This window comes from Aquila chrysaetos, chromosome 17 (assembly GCF_900496995.4).
Source record: "Aquila chrysaetos chrysaetos chromosome 17, bAquChr1.4, whole genome shotgun sequence".
NCBI classification, from domain to species: domain Eukaryota; kingdom Metazoa; phylum Chordata; class Aves; order Accipitriformes; family Accipitridae; genus Aquila; species Aquila chrysaetos.
In genome coordinates this window covers 237,932-258,572 of record NC_044020.1, presented here as the reverse complement: position 1 = coordinate 258,572, position 20,641 = coordinate 237,932, and the positions used below count along the sequence as shown (strand labels likewise).

The window sequence follows — 20,641 nt, the reverse complement described above, 5'->3', positions numbered from 1 at the left end:
AAGATAATCTGTGAAGACAAAAGACCACCAGATGTCAGTCTAATTCTAGGCAGAGAAGAGATCTGCAGACAAGGACTAAATGGAGACTAATCCCTGCTAGAAAGCAACACAATTCTTCCCTATTATCATTTACTTTCCAGCATAAACCATCCACACTCTTGCACAATTCCTGTTGTATCCAGCTGGCCACAAGAATAGCCATTTTTCTGGATACTTCTGAGCATTTAAAACTGGTGGACTGGAATCCGCAGCCTCCCAGAGATGTATCCTGCCTTATGGGAGGGGTATTCCCAGCACTGTATCACATTGCTTATATGTACAAGAGAGTAGGTACTGTCTGCCTTGTCTTCTCTTTCCATACGGACAGAGCAACAACAGTCTGGCTCTTAGCACCACTCTGTTTCCAGGCTCAGGGACATTCAGTTAAGGATGCGAAAACCCTAGGCAGAAGCAGCATGTTGAATCCATCACCAAAAACTGAAAATGATGATGTGTCTTCTTAAGAGGCAAAGATCTACAGAACAACTAAACAGATACACTGAAGGCTGAGTGGTAGGACTCAGTCTAGTTACCACCACTAAACCAAACCAAGGTGTTTCAGGTTCATCACTACATTGGCTCATGACATAGTCTAAATGTTTCCAACAACTGGCTGACACTTTTCCATGAGCCATTTTTCTTCCTCCTTGCATCCTCAGTAAATCCAAGGAGAAAAAACCACCATCAGTTTCAATGTAGCACTCAAATAGAAACGGCAAGCAATGTACTGATTCTATCACAGAAGACAGGAAATGAAGCTGGACTTTCTAAAAAGTCATCAAGGATCTAAAGAACAACTGAACAGATAGGGCAAAAACTTAATTTATCTTCTTAAACTCTCTGTATTCTTCTCAAGTTGGTGTTTGCCTCCAGAATATACCACAAGCACACATCGCAGAAGATTTCATCTAAAAGCATCTCTGACTACAGATGTTATCCAGGTATAAAATTACTAATCCAAAGTTAGATACCAGAAGAGGGCAGCAAAAAACAGGTCTAAGCCAGGAGAGGGTTCTTACCTTGTGCTTGGGGCACCTCACTGAGAAATTCTCTTCGTTTAGTAAACAATCTAGAGGAGGAAAAGACAGCAATTTATTATTTTTTAAATAAAAACCAACTTGAATAACACACCACATGTGTTAATCTTGCCTCACAGGTATGTATTTTTCGTTGAAAGATCTCAATATAGGAATATTATCTTATTAGCAGGTTCATCCCTTCCACCCCCAAAGTTTTAGCAAATAAAATTACTAAACACTCCAAGTGACAATGTTGCCTGCATTACTAAGCCAAGTCCAAGCATCCCCAGTCTCCCCAATCCTCTATATAGAGTAAGAATCACAACAGCAAGTCTACAAATCCTGTGTCCCAAACCCCTTCAGCTATTCCAGCCTTCCTTGCTACAACACAAGGAAGATGGACGCATTCATCCAATCTGAACAGACCATCCCTGCTTTATACTTCATAGGAAAATCGTTGCCTTTCATCCTTACCCTAAGGCCCTGCCAATATCAGGGGGAGAAGGGGTGTGTGTCTCTAGGTATGGGTGTATATGACAGTTTATTTGCAATCCCAAATCCTGGTGATCAATTTATACTTTGACAGTATGTCTGGTAGTCAGGTCACTCATCCCGCTCTTGGATCTGCTTCCATGACTTGTATATGTGAAGCTTCTATGATCTAAGAAATAGTTTAATTAATGATTTAAACCTATTACAGAAAGCGGGGCACCTACATAGAACTGCTTATTTAGGAACAAATGAAGCAATACTGTAATTTGAAGAGCATTTCTTTAGTGGCACTGCCAGTGTAAGTGTTGCTTCTCCTCCCACCTTTCCTCCCAGACTAAGCCTCTAAGGGGTGCCAAGTCAGCAGCTCCCAGAACTTCAGCGCTATGCCCACACCAGGAACGCCACTGACCAGCTCTCTGCCTTCTATTTGTGCCTTACAGATACCACATATTTCACCCTCACAGCCAAGTGAAAAAGCAGCACTTTCAATTGCCTCATGCACCAAAGGCAGGCTGACCAAACACTATCACCACATCAGTAGGACCGAGCACCATCACCACCTCAGTGCAACCAACACCGTAAGAATTCAGCAAGGTGCTTATGACCTCCTGTCTGCTCCAACCTAGCCAAACAGCTAGCAAGTAAAGAAGCACAATGGTAAATAAAAACTGCTAATTTAAAATGCTCTTAAGCATGTAGCATAACCAGCGCTACCTGCTGTTTCAATCTGCTGGAAGAGTTTAGCAGACAGCAGGAGACTGCAACTAAAGCTTGAGGGAAAAGCTTTCTAGACACCCAAGCTTTGGCAGAGCATCCCTCTGCTATGAAACGCTTATGTTTCAACATGAATGCTTCTGGCCTGAATCAAAGGCAAACAGCATGCAATAGGCTAAGTTACTTGAGAGATTTTAGCAAAGGGGAGTAAAACCCTTAATCCTGCCACAGATAACCATTTCAAATGCAGTATTAGCAAATAACTGAAAATAAATAAAATGTCTCATTATAAGGGCAGGAATTGTACATGTAGACTACAGCATGAATTATCACTGCATAATACAGCAATCATCAAAAATATACAGAGCAATCATCAAAAACATACACAGTATGGTAGAATGGGATGGAGTTTTCTTCTTTCTTGGAAACCCAAGATCGGTAATGAGTGCACTTCTCTAGCTAGTACATCAGAAAGGAAGGTCGTAAAAGGATCAGGAAGAACTGTCAGAAACCTCATACCTCATGCCTGATCTGCACATGAAGCTCAATTTCTTACTAAGGTTGGCATTTTTGTTGCAAATACTAATAGCAGATCCAATTAATAGCAATTTTTTTGTTTCTATTAAGGGACAGCTATGAAAAATTTCATCAGCTCACTGTGGAAAATCAGCTGAATATCAATAAGGCAAAAATTGTTCATCATTACAAAGCTGGCCTGGATTTCAGTTAGCAGTTCCAAGTATTTTATATCACAGATTACAATTCATCATGAAGTCACCAGACACATAGCTACGATCAGCTCATTGTGACAGAAAAGGGAAAAAGAACCAAGACTCGTCCTTGTTTGTACAGATTTTTCTCCATAAAGTAGTCAGGGAAAACCTAAAACATTTTTAATAGAAGCAATTATTCTTCTGTAAGCTTCACACTTTGTCTCACCCTCTGTGTTCTGCCTGTTACTCATCTTTAATGATACCTGTGAAGACATGGGATTTCTGTTCTCTGAAAATTCGTTTGATTTTGCTGCTAATCTTTTCCTAATTTACAGTAAAAAAATCTTTTGTATGTGGAACTGCCTACGACACATGTTGTGGGGACAAATGTGCTGCAACAATCAGGATCTGACTCCAGGTGGGGAGGAACAAGCAGAGGGAGAGGATACAAAATTTCAGAAAACAAAGATCCTGTTTCCATGGAGACGTCCCTAGGACTAAGTTATCTTGAGACATCAGAGGCTCTTCATAAATTTGGACAGACGAAAGCCAAACACAGGCAATGTTAACCACAGTCATTTCTATATAAAAATTACTTAAGTGCCACTACTGATCTTGATTTTTATGCAAATGGCTAAGAGTTCAGCTCTCTTGTACCCTATATTGCCAAAGATTGCTTTCTATGAAAGGAGGTTAAAAGGAAGGCTGAATTAGGCTATATAAAAGCATCCATATGTACAAACTGGCAGTTTATGAAGCCACGTGCCTTGTGTAGGAGCCAATTAGCAGCAGCGGTGCAAAACCTGGCTCCTCACCAGGGTGGGATTGGAAACCGACCAACAGCGCAGAAGCCAGAGCCCAGGTCGCACTGCAGGGCCAGCCTTCAGCACTGCAAGTAACTGCAGCCGTTCTGAGATATTCCACCCTCCAGACCTTTACCAAAAAAGTACTGCCTTTCAAATGAGGCACAGTAACTGACAGGGTACTAACTTCTAACCCATACCCATGCAAAGGTAAAAACAAGCTTCAGCTCACAGCGCAACTGCCTAGGAGTATGACATGCATACTTCATCTCAACTAAGGCATGGTCACTTCCAGGGATGCTACAGTAACTCAGTCAAACACCAAGTGTTTATGACTCAACATACACTAAAAAACACTCCAGCAAGTGTTTTCTGATTTTTTTTTTTTTTTAAAGATACAAACCAAGTCATATTCCAAAAGCCTGAGAGCCCTTGTAAACGTCAACACAAACTTCTGAGGATTCAGAACAGATCTGTCCCAGATCCTCAATAAAGCAAGGTGGCACCATCCTTCAAAGCAGGATGGTCAATGTTAAATGAAACTACCACAGAGCTCAAGGAACTTGAGAAATATCTGTATCTGATTCACTACAGGAAATACAGCAGCACTGCATAACCAATAAAAAGGGTTTATAGGCAGACAGCAGGCTGAGGAAAGCAAAAAGAATGCTGATTTGCTCCTCAAGGAAGCCTACATTTTCTGCTTGGGCATAAATGAAAATCAAGTCCTATTCCATAGAGCTTGCTTATTTCTTTTGTACAGATTTATTGGAAGAGCGGCTATAGATTAAGACAGCTTGATTACACCCACAGATAAAACCAACTGCAAACAAGGTCTTTTACTGTCATACCATCAGGCTGAAATTTTGAATGCCGAGAATCTACTTCAAGCTGGGCTCTGTTATTTGTTTTGGTTGAAAACTTCAGCTAAAGCAGCCAAACCATTTCCTTACAACTCTTTCCTGGAAAAAAGTTATTCTGCCCATGTTAAACATCGCAGCAAATTTTCTCTGAAAAGCTCTAACATACCATGATTTTCAGCAGGACCTAAATTTTTGCTAATGCATGCCCTTGCCAGCTTACCACAAAATCAGCAAATATAACTCTTTGAAAGGAGGAATGGGGATTTTAATCTGCACATCCTCAGGAGAGGCTTCTTAGATTTTAGAAGCTAGGTCCTTTGAAAATTCCACCAAATACACTTTTGTTTGGGGGTAAGCAGCTCTTTCCTCTAAATGAACCTCTGGCCTCAGATTTAGACACCAGACCCAAAAAGCACTGAAGCTGTCAGGGGACATTTCTAAGGCTCAGGCAGCCTGAAGGAAGAAGGTGACCATTTCAAAACTGCAAAATGGGAACCACTAGTCCAGAAGGTAGCAGAAGGGAAAACATTACTGAGAAAGGCAATCTAGAACTGGAGAAAAAGCAGAGGCTAGCAGGATGAGGAGACCAGTACTAGTAGAAGTTAGGAACAGGGAGTTAAGGATGAGTGCCAGCAGGAGGCTAAGACTGTATCAGGATTGATTCAGCCAGAAGACTGGAGACTAAGAACTAGTGGGATAAGACACAGAAAGGTGAAACAGAGAAGATCAAGGGCAATATACAAGAACTAATGGGGATTAGCAGGGTTAAGAGTGACAAGGAGCTAAGTTAGGAGAACCAAACAGGAGTAAGAAGCCCAGAGAGGAAAAGTAGAGCTAGAAGCAAGAAAGGAGAGGAGGAGGAGGTGATGTAAGAGCAGAGAAGAGGAAGCCAGAATGACAGCTAGAAAACTGGACAAAGGAAAACTTAGAAACCAGTAGGGAGAACTGGGTCTTACAAAGAGATTAGAATAAGAAATTTGAGAAGAGGAACCTGCGACCAGCTAGATAAAGAGCCTGTGGCTGGTGTGAAGAGCCACAGTGGAGAACATATCAGACACATACAGACTGAAGAGGAAGAAACAGAAAGGAAAACGTATAAAGAAACAAAGAGAAGTCTTTGTTCTCACTAAATCATACTCTTCCTGGAGTGAAACCAGAGATTCACCAGTTTTACCAACTCCTCTGCTATTATTTAAATATGTTTGTGAAACTCACAGTCCAAGTATCCCATCTCTATGCAGCTCCTCCAATTTATTACTGCCGTATTACTCAAAGGAAGGAAATTAGCTTGGAATGGTGCACTCTGACAGATGGTCAGATGACAACGTGATGTCTCATAACAAAATTAAAAGAAAATGAAGCAAGCATAGCCTTGGAACTTGAACACAAAAAGCTACTCTAAAAAAACCTCAAAGGTTGCAAAGTCAAGACAAATGCGAGGAAAAGCCAAATTTAATGTAGCCCACTTCTATATATTATATGGTAGACATACTGTATTACATTTAATATGGACTAAATAGTATGATTATATACTAGTTTTTGTATAGGACACTGCATCTTCTGTGCATGACACTGAACTGCTCTTGCTAATCAGTCATGATTGTTCAGTATATTTGTCATCTGGAGGATCCTACCGCATTTGCTGAAGAGGAGCAGAGTTAATGAGGAAGGTATATCTGAAGAAAAATGACAATATCTTGATTTTGATACCTGTATTTAGAACATAGAAAATGCTACATACTATATCTAGTAACACAAGAATACCAATTAAGCACCCCAAACTATTGGGAACATTCACTATAATTTGTTTTGATTTTTCATGGTATTGAAAATACCATGACAATACAAACCAGAAACAAATTAGTAAACACAATATGAACACAAATCTGATGATTCTGTCTCTCAAATGTACTGTAAAAAAAAAAAAGGTTGTTAATGTTCACGAAACTCTTAGGCATGACAGAGATGAACATCACAGAAAATTTCACAGTTCTACTTTCAGAACCGAGATGGAGTCATATGCAGTGAGTAAAATGCAGAATCGGCGAGGACAATGTATGTTCATGAATGAGTACCCTTTCATCCTACAGGCTGAGGTAAGGCCTTATGGAAAAAGATGTCAGTCTTTAGTTATGCAATTACTATCTTACAAGATACATTCGTAAGAGACCAAAATAAGGACACCCTTATTTCTGGCATTTTTTTGAGTGTGTTATTTTTGCAACCTGATTAATATTTAAGAACTTATTTCATGTAAAATCAAGGATTCTCCATCTATACTGTGGTACTAGTAGTATTCCACTGCAATATTAATTTCATTAAAAATATTTCTATTAGAATAAAATGCAGTGCTCCAATAGGGTGGGATTTCACAGTGAGAGGTGCAATGCAGTAATTCAGAAATCAGCATACCTACCTGCAAAAACAAGCATAAAATAGGCAGTGAAACAAGTAGGCTGCTGTAGAAGTGGGATAACAAACAGGAAGCTTGCAATTATTTGCCAGTCAAGAGTTGTAATCTTGAATCCTTACCTGCTTGTTATCAGACTAAGTTTTCTATTACAGGAGAAGTGAGTTACAGAGGACTGGAATAGTGGGACCTTATTCATTCTCAGCTGGGATTTTTTTACCCAAGAATAAAGTTTATCTCCATGAAAAACTTTGCCTGTTGTACACAAAATGCCAACTCACAACCCCAGGCTCAGAGCTGGAGATAACACCATCCAAACCATTAGCTTGTCCAGTGATGAAAACTGGACCTACTCAAGAGACTGGCTGAAATGCTTCTAAGGAGGGAGAAGGAAGGTTGTGCTGCAAGTGGTACTGATGATTCGACAAACACCTGGCACTTGAAATCATTATTATGACTATCCATGGGAGTGTAACCCTGAAAGAGGAAACACCTTTCTGGTTACGTGCACCCTTTTAACAAAGGGTTTCTATTTTTTGCAAGAGAAGAGTGGTCAGTTCTCCTGTTGCAGCCAAATTTCAGTCACGGTAGCTGCATTCCCCAAAATGAGCTTTTTCTGCACTTTCAGGTAGATTCTTTTTCATTACAAGTTCCATCTTATCCCAACACGTTATTGTACACTGTTTATTTGATGCCATTTCTCACCATTTATATTACTGTATCTTCACAGTAGGTGAAAAATTGAGAGGAAATAAATTTGTAAAGTACCTTGGAATTACTTAGTGTCATATGTTTTGAATAAACATGAAATATAGTTAGCATGTCATTTCTTCTTACCTGCATCGATGGCACATGGGTAATGGTATCGGAAGGAGCAGCCTTTGTTGTAGCAGCCTAAGGTGGCTCCCGGTTCCTGGCAATGGGAACATTTCTGAAAGGGAAACCAAGAAATGGCAATGAAGACTGCAATCATCCTTCCAAGTATCTGTATTTTCCTGGGAATTTTATCAACCACATTCCAGAACAAATTTCTCGAGTATCACAATGTTAGACTGTATCTTTTCACACCATACAAGTAAAGGCCTTTTAAATAGGCAACAACATAAGCTCTTTCAAACAACAAACTTTTCAGCTGTGCTAACCAGACAAGAGATACTAAATGTTCAAACCAACTATTCAGAAAGAACTTGAAATACTACTCAAATCCATTTCACTGGCCCATGTTTCAGTACCTGACAATGACATCAGTGTTAATATTGCAGGAAAAGAGCTTTTTTGAATCTATGGCAGTTTTTAAATGAGAATTAGCAGGACAAAGAATGATTTAGAAGACACCGTTAGCGTAAAAGTAATTTGGTTACCTCATTTGCATTATCACTAGCAGTCCAAGAAGATCAAGGCCAAGTTGGAACACTTTTTCACAGGTGATCAAAAAAGGTTTATCTGGAGCAGGAGAAGATGCCATCAAGGGAAAATGCCTCACCATCGCAGAAATGGCACATCTCCAAAAGAAACACTTGCAGTGCTACAAGGATGCTCATACATTTATTTTCAAAGTAGTTAAGACTCATCTGATGACCACATTCAATTTTCATTACTTAAATCCTATTATCTCAAATGGTCAATGATGTATTTAACCATATTATCAGACAGATGTGAATGCAGCAGAAGGAAAGCCACTCACTCATTTACTTCATCCTGAATGACTTAAGGAATGACCTAAGGAAGTAGGCCTACAGTGCATCTCATTCAGACAGCAATTTTATTTCTTCAATGTATACAGCAAGTGATTTTCATTAACTAATCCAAGATTCTGATGAAAGCTGATTTCTGACAGGTTGACATTTTTCCCTTCTAAAAAGAAAACAAGCCACATCTGGCAGAATCCACTGAAGGCTCAGAGACTGCTACTATTTAAAAATTAAAACACAAATAGACTACTGGCAGAAAAAGAAAAGATGACCTACAATAGCTTTGGAGTCATACCTGAGAAACACAGGAATTTTGGTTTTGCTGGTAAACACAACTAACACCACAATAAGGCCTCGTGTAACTAGTACAACTCACCTTGAATTCAGGCTATGAGGAGTTGCCTTTGGTCACTGACTGCATACAGAGAGATAATGACATGATCTAAAAACTCTTTTTCTATTGGAAAAGCTAATGTCAAACTACATGTGCTCTACTAACACTGTCAGCAAGCTACACCTGTACAGCACACAGAACAGATGTGCTTGAACCAGCAGTGCACCTGGCACTGGACAAAAACGTTTGGTTTTTTTTTTACCGTACTGGGAGGCTCATATGCCAAGATAGCTGCATCAGCTAGACCACAGTCCTTCACACCCCTGATTAACATAGATGTTGCAGTGGAGGTCTGCAGAATAAACGTGGCCAAAGATAACAGCCACAGCGAAGTTCCTCACTCTGCACAGTAAACGGGGTTTTGATTACAATATTTCAAAAAACACTGAGAATATCTGACACTTATTGCTCTTCCTACTATTCTATGCTATGCAGAGATGACTACAGTTTGTATTTAAATGACTGAATTAGGATGAAAGCAAAACTAGCTCCAGCCATAAACCAGGTGGCCCTCTTCAAATCAAAGCAGATGCAGCTAACAGAAAAGCTTGTGAGACGTCAGTTCTCATGACATCTACAACTGCAGCCTTGAACACTGCCTTCTCTTTTCAGTTATGCCAAAGCATCCTGAGCCTGATCTTCAGCACTCCCTATTAAATCGTGTCTATCTTCTAAGCAGTGAATGTGTACCATGACAAACTATTGCAGTGTTTATGATGTAAAGAATGTGTCCTTGAGGCCTAGAAAGAGACACTCAAGCAGCTTATTTTTGCCTGTCAGAACACGAATGCTAGTTTCCAAAGGAAAAAAATAAATCTAAACCAATATTTAAATGCACACCAAAACATACAGGCTCTAGCCAAACTGCAATGCAATTCACTCTCTCATGGGAGTAAAACCCAGTTTCATGTACAGAAAATGTCTTTTCCTGGCTATGAAGTCAACCCTAGAAGAATATTATCTACCGGCAATAGTCCCAGATTCACCTATGCCAGATATTCACAAAGTGCAGCTTGAGGAGTTCTGAACCAGAGCTCTTTACCTGTACACTTTATTCTCACTTTTAGATGTGGCTGACTGAGATTAATTATTCTAACAGGACAGAACCCAAATTGAATATTCTTTTTGAACACAGATACAAATTTCTAGTTTTGCTCCTCTGAGGCATTCTGTTCTCCCCACTTTATCTCGCCTTTGAAGTACCATCACATTGTTGCAACAGAAGAGGTCATTCTTCCCTGGAACACTGTGTCCTGTACAGAGCAGTCAATAAGAGCATAAGAACTACAGGAGCAGAGATTAAACTGCAGCTGTGTAAAATATTTAACACTAAAAACGCATGTCTTAAAAGAGTGGGTTGTGTGATACAACCGAAAACAAGAAAACCCCTAGCAAAATTTGTAATACTTTTCCAAATGTTGATTTCATCTTTGAAGTTATTCTTTGCTGCATCTAGCGCGGTTCATCTTGCTATTCTGAAATTTGCAGCAGAAACACGACAGGCATTTTGACAAATTTTAAATGTGCCTGTAGCGTTTGCCTGAGAATGGCTATGGAGTACTTTCAAATCGGTTGTAGTTAGGACTGATTAACAGGAAAAGTGGGTAGTTAAAATGCCAGAGCATGAGCATCAAGCCTTTATTTCCCCTCTTTTTAGTCTGCCAGACCAACCAGATTATTACCAAGGTTACCTGCAGCTACGCCCACAACAGCAATTCCCCAGTGGACTACTATACCATTGACTGCTCAAGGCAGAGATCATCTGCTGCTGCTGGCTCCCCTGCTGCTGAACAAGTCTCCATTCTGGCAGATGCTTCTGCTTTTCACAAGCCACTGACAGTCTAATGGCCCCATTTCTTCTACCTCCTGGGACCCCCGACCATCTGCTTCTTTCAGGGGAAGCTGGGGGAACCACATACACAATAACTACTCTTCTCTTTTGAGTTCTTCCTTCTTGACACACCACAGAGTGCCTGAACAAAGCAGACACCCTACAAAGCTGTATGGTTCTAAAACAACTTACGAGTCTATCAATCTTTGAAAAAGACTATCATCATGTAATGCCACGTGGTTTCCAAATATATCCAAGGTGTTTCTATAAAGACAGAATAAAGTGATTAAAAAATTTCTGGATGGTGTCAGTCTTTTGCAAGACATCACTGCTGTGCCTTAAAAGATAAAAAGATGCAGAGTTCCTGCTGCTAATTTTTGTGGCTTTGGTTAGGAGACTTACGTATTTATGTTTCAAAACAAAAAGAAAATAAAAGATGTACACTACAATTAGAAAACATTCTAAAACCAAAATAAAATCACAGAACTTCATACAAGAAATGTATGAATTGGGCTTAATGACCACTAATTGTTCTCTTTGGTCCATGAGCAAATTTTCACCCAAACTCCACCATCCTGCAGCCATTCACCAGCAGATGGTAGCAGCCTGCTTGTCACTTGTAAAGGAATTATAGCATTCTTAGCCAGGGAAACAGCACTCGAGCTCTCATGGGAAGAGAAATTCCTTTTGCTCAGTAAGCAGCCTGCTTAACCTCCCCTGCTTGAAAGAGCTGAAGGCTGGTACTTGCAGTGTGGTCCCAATGGGAGGTGCCAATGGATAGTCATCATTGCCAGGCATCTAACCAACTCCTGGCTTAAATTAAAAAAAAAAAAAAAAAGACAAAAAAAAAAGAAGAAAAAAAAAGACCACACAGCAAAGATTGATTCAGAGGTCCTATCTCCACAATTCATCTCTGGCCACAAGGCACATATATCTCACTTAGAATAGGCTGGAGAGACTGAAAAGTGCCATTTAGAAGAGACACTCCATCCCTTGAACTAAATTATCAATAGTATTAAAGCCAGATACATTGTCTCTACCTCTCCACCCTATTAGCAGCCCATTTCTTCCTCGCTACAGCTCATCATTCTCTGTCTACCAAAATGAAGTAACACCCAACTTGGAAGTGTGAACAGTCGGGGGACAGCTATCACAGCAGCAGCAGAGCCGGTCTGATTCATTCAAAATACTAAACCATCCACTAGCTATATTACTTTTGCTTTAAGGGTTATTTTCCCCTGCAATTTGTATTCCTTCATTACTACAAGAGTAAACTCTTCTGAGAGCACACTGCTCTAAATGTAATAAATAGGAGTGTGGGTTTTGGGTACCTTTTTTGCCTCCCCCAGATTTGTACCCAAAACCCACATAGGTGTTATAACATAAATATGTCCTGAGCTACCCACCTTCCTCCTCCCCAACCAAACACAAGCTTAGGCTTGTGAAAAGAAGTGCCCCAAGCTGCCCAAGTAAAACACACACCTTGACTTTCCTCTTTGACTTTGCACTGACAGAGATAATGTCTTTGTCTACGAGTCTGGAATCCCGCAGTGGACAGGGTTTTGCTGGTGGGAGGATGGGAGCTGCCAGACTAGCCCTTCCAACATATTCTGGGCAGCAGCAGAACAGTTGCTTAGAAGCAGAAATTAATTGCTTCTGCCTAACACTAATATAAGGTGTTTTCAGATGATTCCTCCACAATCTTTCTTGTGGAACAATTACCAAAGCAGTTTAAACGAGGACATTCACAACAGATGCAACTGTATCATATTTTCTACTGTCTATAATTCAAACAGTCTTTTCTTGCTGATCGGTTGCTTCTTTCAGTTTGCTCACCTGCGCCCCACACTCAGGCCTCATTCTAACTTACTCTCTTCCAAGCACCAGTTTTTCCTTTGCTTTGCTTTCTAGGTATCTCCTTGTTTTTCTCCTTCTTGCATACCAGTGTCAAGAATGCATAACCAGAATAAAATGGAAAGCAACAACTAAAGGTTCCTAGAAAAGAAAAGCAAGCAAGAAATGAAATATATGTGGCATTAATTATACAGGTATAAGTCTTCACTTCACATATTATATGCATTTTTCATACTCTCTCCTTCATCTGTTTAAATTATAAGCTTTTAGGAATATAATTGCTTCTGTATAATTGCGCTGCACAAATGCAGATGTAAGATAATGAGGATTTCAGAGTCAGCTGCAATATTAGGAAGGAGGGCCTTCTGCCTATTTCTGATTAAACAGTTGGCAGGCTAGGCAGAGGCTCAGATTTAATATCCAGGCGAAAGGGCAACAGAAGCAGCAGGCAGCCGCATTCTCTTTCCTGGAAAGCAGGATGCAGAGAGACAACTTACTCCAACAAGCTACAAGGAAAACTAAAAAAATATTTGTACTGTTGGTTATAGGAGAAAGGAATAAATGATTTTGTAAGACTGCTGCAAAAAGGGATTGAGATGAAAAAAGAGCAGGGTGGGCAGACATTTTTAGGAAACAGGAGAGGAAATCAGCACTTTGACTCTGATGTGCAGATACTGGTTAATGAAAAAAATTGCTTATGTGACTGGGACTAGAGATAACAACCAGTACTGAAGGATACAGAATTATTAGTTTCCATTTCCTGTCAAACAACTTAAGTTCTCCAAAAACCAGGCATAGAATATCAGAAAAATGAACCCCATAATTAAAAAGATAAAAACCCTTTAAACTTGCATTATTAAAAGGTATCTCTTGCCAGTGACGATATACTCCTGCAGCAAGCAAATCAAGTAATAATAAAGGAAAATAGTCACTGAAGTAAAATTGGGCAGCTATCTTCAAGTCAAGAAACTAAGGACAAATTTAGATTCCAAGATTTCAGCAAACAGACAAATCAATGATCTGGAAGATGCTATACTAATAAAGCTGCATTAGGAAACACAGTAAAAAGTCAGAACTGCAGTGCTGCACAGGCTGCTAAAGCACAAAGGGAAGCTGCAGCCCAAAATGGATGGCATGGAAAAAAAAAAAAACAACCAAAAAAACCACCACAATAGAGAAACACAAGAACTGAAAAATATCTTAAAAAAGGGAAATCCTATTCAATACATACAAAACTGATTAAAGTACAACAGAAGCACTTGAAATGAAGAACAGAGCATTCTATTTCCCTCAACTCGAAGGAAAAAGAGAAAGTAACAAAACCAGAAATAAATGGTTAGTTTTGATAAGGAACGGTTTGCCAGCAAAAATTTCTAAGGTCCTATGCAGACACTTAAGCTATTCAACTGTACTTATAGAGACTCTCGAAAAGGTGGGTGAACAGTAAGGTGTGAAAACTTGTGAAGTTTGTAAAATTATCCAAGGTAGTCAGATCTCAAACTGATGGTAGAGCTGCAAACCAATCTCACAATCCTGGATAACTATATGATAAAATGAAGATTAAAATTAATGTTGTTAAGTGCAAAGTGATACACATGGAGAAAATATTTTCACCTATGCGTATACATGATGACAGACTCTAAATTAGCTTTTACTACTCATGGGAAGGTATTAGTAGTCATCCTGGACAGAAGCATCATGCAGTCCCTGCAACCACAAAAAAAGACAGCCCAAACGTAAGAAGTTATTAGGAAATCGATAATGAAACCCGAATCTTCATTATATCTATCTGTTACTCTTGTAGTATCCTGACATCTTATCAGGTGTGTGGTCCTGGTCACCCTATTAATAAAGGAATACAACAGATCGGAAAAAAAAAAACCCAAACAGATAGACCACAGAGATAACTAGGAACATAAAGAGCTTCCATATGAGAAAACACTAAGTATTCTGGAAAAAAGGTAACTGAAGGGGGATTGAGATCTACAAAATCAAATATGGTATGCATAAGGGAATGATTCTTAGCCATTTCCAAGAAGGAAGAGCAAGTAACAAGTTTAAATTTAAAATAAATCCGCTTTTTTTCACACAACAAATAATTGAACTATAAAAGTCATTGCCAAAGAATGCTGCACTGGCCAAAAGATAAGTGAGTTCAAAAACAGGTTTGACAAATTCATCAAGGATAGGTATGCCACTGCTTGTTAAACACAGTGATGCGAAAGAGACTACTCTAAAGCTTCCAACTGCTGAAAGGAGGGAGAAAATATCCAGGCAGCACTCTGTACATGCCTGGCTTACTACAGGTCTCCGAAGATAACTGCTCCTGGCTGTTGCTGGAGGCAGGACACCACAACAAAACATACTTTTGCACCTGCCTGGAAGGGCAGTTCTTTTGTAGACCAAGAGATTTGACTGTGAAATTCCACAATTAACAACAAAAACACCCCATGATCATTAAAAAGAATGTAGGCACCCAGAAATTATACTGTTAGGTCACAAGTTTTTCAGACTCTTCAGTCTTACCTCTGTAATAGGAAGGCTAAGCTAAACTGTAACACTATATAAAAGGGTTAAAATTTGATTTAAGCAAAAAATTAATGTTCACTATTCCATACAAGGCTAAGTGTTTCATTCACTCAGTGGAGTGATCAAAGGCTTAGATGTGTATGATCACACTCTAGGAGATGAGACTGGTAAAAATCTGAGAAAGTCATGGTGGAGGATGAACCCTCCCCGCCTCTCAAACAATGGAAAGAGAAAAAAACCCAAATGAAGTAAGAACCAAGCATAACTGAACCAGAATAGAGGTTAGATACTTCAAGAGTAAACCAATGATTGACTAAAACAGATTTAGCAAAATTAACAAAACCCAGTAACTTTAAATGGTAATGAAAAAGCATGTTTAATTTCAAATTAAGCAGGCTAAGTACACACTTTCATAGCCATTTCATATTTTAAAAGGAATATTAAAGTAATACGTAGACTACCAAGTCCAAGAAGACAAGAAATGCATAAATCTTGTTTCCTTTGATGACAAAGAGCCACCCTGAATGAGAGAAACATTTCAGACAACCACTTATAAGTATAGGGATTTGATTTTGCTAAAGTATGCAAGTCTAGCAGAAAAAATTATACAGTTTATGTTATCTTGGCTATTCATTTGGGGAATTAAACGTGCAACAATAAGTGCAATTTAGTTACAAAAAGGTCTGAAAGATAGAAGAGCAGACTTAAAAGAGGAAAAAGAAATTCAAATTTTCAAGCAGTGATTATGTGATAAGGACATACAGAGTTGTAGGAACAGCACAGTCAGCAAGAGCGAGCATTTACTTCAGTTGGATTTTCTGCCAGTACTAGATTTCTTTCCCAACCATCCTGGGTACTGATTACAGGAAATACGCAAATATATGGTGATTTTCTATTTAGCGCAAGGCCTACCAGGTACAATATAAAACAACAGCATGCAGTTGCCTTAAAACAAAGCAACATCACTGCCATAGTGGAAGAGTTTTTGGAGAAATTAAATAATTACCAAAAGCTCTCCCCTATAAAAGCAATACCTTTGAATATTAATGACTGCAGTGACATAAAAAAGGAAAAAACTGACAAACAAGAAAATGCAATAAACTCAAGGAATTTGTTTTCAAGAGGCAAACTGCAGAAACAGTTTTTCTCTAGTCAAAGAAACAAAGGAGATGATGCTTAGTATTTATGAAAAGGCTCAAAGAAAAAAAACCATCTAGCTCATTAAGGACACAATCACTATGTTATTAGGGGCAGTGGATTCAGCAGAAACAAAACCTTTGTAAGGGCTTAAAAATAAGGAAATGCTTTTGAGCAAGGCAAACTTGTAAATGGAATAGATTTTTACAAGATATTAAATACTTATGCAACTTGGCAGGAAAAAGGGTGCAGCACAAGTCCACCCCTGCCAACAACTCAAAGACTTGTAACACAACAGAAATAAACCATTTGTCATTATTTCTAATAACCTGTGCAAGTCCTCGTCATAAACCCAGTCACACTGTGCAAGATACTTCGGTAATACAGAACAACGTGTTGGTGGATGCAAAGGGATGAAATAGGAATGGTGAGACTGAGCCAGCAGTGTTGGGCAGAGTCCATCACAGCAGCAGGCTAAGCATATCCAATTGCTCAGCAGAAATCCCAGACAAGAAGGGCTTTGAAGAAATGGGTGAAGGAAAACAAAGGTAAATGTTCAGGTTTGGAAAGTGAGGCACTTCATTTAGGAAATTATAAAATTAGCCAGGATGCACTGATTGGAAGTAGATCGTAAGTTCTTGAAACTGAAAGAAGAAAAAGAAGCAGGATGAAGGCAGATAAAATAATGACAAATAACTTAGGTTTGAGGCATAAGAAAAGAGGAAGCTGGCAGATAAATGTGAAAGAAGTAGGTATGTGAAAGTAATAGTTTAGAAAAAAATTTTTGGCAACAGTATTCCAAATGGACGTTTACTCATTAATAAGAACACCAATTCTTAAATTAAGGTCTAAAGAGCTGCTCCTATTGCGCAGTCAAAATACATTCCACTGCAAGTAAGGCTAGGTGAAAAAGGTACAATGCTCATCTTACTGGAAAATGAACAACTTGTCTCTCCAGAAAAAGGGTAGCAAATAAAAATACTACTCAATACTGTTAAAGAGAGAATGACAAGAAGACGACAGCTCCTCCAGAAGGCCACTGAAGCAGTGGTTGGCGGCAGAGCTATAGTAAGGAGTCGCAAAGTGCACACAAGTATTCCTGAGGTCACTGCGGGCTGTTGCTACCACCCAGGAAAAGCAGCCAAAGATGAGCAACAACAGCAGGTGAAACGAATCCAAGAGAAGAGGTAGAAGTGCAGTGCTTGCGGAAGGAGAAATGCCTGCAAGTCAATACATCTCTCTCTAGTGATAAGCTGTCAAGTAATGAATGCATCAGTATTTAAAAAAAAAAAAATTTTTTTTTAAAGATAGAAGCTCATGAACTACCAGCAATAAATAATGAATCACAGCTGAGGAAAACTAAACAAATTAGTAACACACATTGCTGAAATTACCTCAGATACAGAGGAGGTGCTCTATGTAAAATAACATTTGCTGGCCAAAAATTTGAATCGGTTTAAAGAGGAATATGTTATTTCACTATTCAATAACTATCAGGAAAAAACCCACAAACCATAATGATATATGTGCTGCTTAAACTGCCCATTACAATAATAGCTACTTTTCATGAATTCTAAACTGAATTTATTCAAAAATATCTAGGGTCAGTAGGCTTGCCAGAGACACACGACACAGGAAAACTTCATTTGAGCTAGCAGCAGTTTAGAAGCGGCAGCAAATATAAATAGCAGCAGAAGTCCAAGGCCGGATGGCATTCCAGCTGGATATTACAAAGCAGCTGAGATAGTGTCAGTAGTTTCCTTAAAGGACAGACTTAATGTTGTTCTCCTGGGGGAAGAACTTCCTCTGTCTAAGGATTAAGGAACTGTGTGGTTCACCCCAGATCTGGAGGGGAAAAAAAGTAATGAAGATCTTTTGGGCTCAGAACACTGCTGAATTGTGATAAAGGAAATAATATTATCTAACAATTTGCAAGCCACATCTTCAGTTTTTATAAATCTAGATCAATCTACACTAAGATATAAAAGACTGGTATGAGCCATAGACTACTAGAAATAAGTCACTGCAAGATCAAAGAGAAATTTCAATCTTTTTTCACCTGAGGCAAAAATTGAAGGATATAGGAATTTTTGTTTTGTTTTTGATTTATTTTACACAGCCACACCCTCTTCTCACTTCTTATTCCTCCATCTTCTGAAGGCAGTAGCCCAAAAGCAGAAGTATAAGTCAGCAGTAAAGTTGCCTTTGTTAGACAGCTTCAGAGACTCAGAACGGAAAATTCTTCTTTTGGCATTATCCTTGAAGCTATTTGTCCAGAAAACTGAATTTATTGGTAACTATTCAAAACTCCTGTTCCCCAGGAACTGCCTCGGCAGATTCCTGCTTAGAGGAATAGTACCATGTGGCATCAGTAAAGAATCCTTATTCTCCCCAGCAATAGTGTGATACTTCAAAGAAGGAATAATTAAATTTAAGTATAGGAGTTAAGACTGCATTAAAACATCATAAAATAGTTTTATGTACCTATAATGTGGTATTGGAGTTTTTCTAATCTACCCTAAACAATTTCCTAAAGTTAACATCTAAAAAAAAATTGTTCGTTTCCTGGAAAGCATAGGTTATGCATTGTGTCAACCTTGAAATTTTAGTGATTAAATTTAAACTTGAAGACTTATTCCCCCAGAAAACACTTAACAATATAATAACGAATTTACAATGGTACCGGTGCATTCAAGTTAGGATCTTCAGCATTTTAACTTTCTACAAGAAAAGAGAAAGCTAACATCAGATGAACACATAACAAAGCATTTTTATTATCTTCTGTGGACCTGACTCTAAATGATACATGAACAAAATTTAAACTTAACTTCCTCCCATTACATCTATGCAACTGAAACATGCAACCTTGTATCAGCTCCCTAATCTTCCAATTTAATTAAGAACATTTGACAATTTAAGCACATACTGTACTTTTAATTTTCAAAGCACCCTACAAATTTGTCTTAATGGTCACAAAATAAGTGGTTTTAAAACCTGCTTTACAGAATAATTAACTGAGTTGTCAGGCACAAAGTCTGAAAGGTTCACAGCTCTCAAACCTGAACTCAAGTACAGTGCCCCCCGCCCCATCTCCACCCCCCTTTTACTTTCCTTTTAAGTTTCACATTGAGCAGCAGTGCCCTTTAGATAAAGTCCTCATTTCAGAAATTCATGCCAGGACACCCTCCTCCTTTTTCCCCTCCCTTAGTAGTAAGTCTTTTATGAAGCTGGACAGTCTCCTTTAAGCATCAGTAACTTTCTGAAACTTAGCAAGCATGAGTTCTCAGTAAGAATAAAGGAGTCAAACGTTCAAGAAAAGTTGCAGGTAACAGCAGTATAGTGCAAAGTACTGACACCACCACATATTGTGAAATGATAAACCATGAGAAAAAGACAAACATACAGCTGAGTTAGAACTAAGGGACCTAAGCATAAATCAAAACAAAACATGCAAGGAGCTAGAAACAGAAAAAAGAAAAAAAAAAAACCCACTAGTAAGTGAAGACTGCACAACCAATTTTTAACATCAACTTTTAAGTATTTTCTCAAACAAAAGGAAAGCTTAGGACACAGACAACAATTAGCTAGTTGAGATAAGACTTATATATATTTATGCTACAATCAGTTGTGCAACCAGACCTCAGGAAGACATACGCAACCTATTTTTACCACTGGTAGCTCAGGTGCTGACAAACAGTGCAGCAGCAGTGCGCAGAGGCCTGGGCAGGCTTTGCCACTCACCACGGTCTTTGTCTTGAGTAGGGTTGGTATTTTACGCTAAATCCTACACTGTTATGTCTACTTTTACCAACAGCCTCGGCAAGTCTGAAGACAACTTAAGTAGATCTACATGATTCAAGTCATGCCCTGAGCACTGCTAGAATTTCTCAAAAGAAACTGCAGCTATTTTAGTCCTTTTAACTGAAGAGAAATGCCTGCTTTAGGTTACTCTGTCTGGCAAGTTAGGCCAGAGGAGGGGAGGGAGCATACAGTCTCTAGTGCTTCTAGATCATGGAATAATAATAATAATAGTAATAATAATAATAAAAAGGAAAACCCCCTACCTTTTCATATGTCTAGACGACTAGGTGGTTGCACTTGACATCAGTAATAAATGCTGCAAAGCTATATACATTTGAGAACCACCTTAAA

The 20,641-nt window shown here is 38.9% G+C and overlaps 1 protein-coding gene across 7 annotated transcripts in view; it reads right to left on the bottom strand.

The window, feature by feature from the left end:
* TCF20 (transcription factor 20) overlaps positions 1–20,641 on the bottom strand; it is a 132,006-nt gene that overhangs the window by 7,336 nt on the left and 104,029 nt on the right. For 6 of the 7 annotated variants that reach the window (XM_030041543.2, XM_030041546.2, XM_030041544.2 and 3 more), the window contains 2 exons: positions 7,891–7,984; positions 1,059–1,108 (listed from right to left, as the gene is read on the bottom strand). In XM_030041543.2, the coding sequence (XP_029897403.1) occupies positions 1,059–1,108; positions 7,891–7,984 (144 nt within the window). Of the gene's footprint in view, positions 1–1,058; positions 1,109–7,890; positions 7,985–12,805; positions 12,965–20,641 lie in introns of those variants that run through there. The other variant, XR_003927291.1, reaches the window with a different exon arrangement.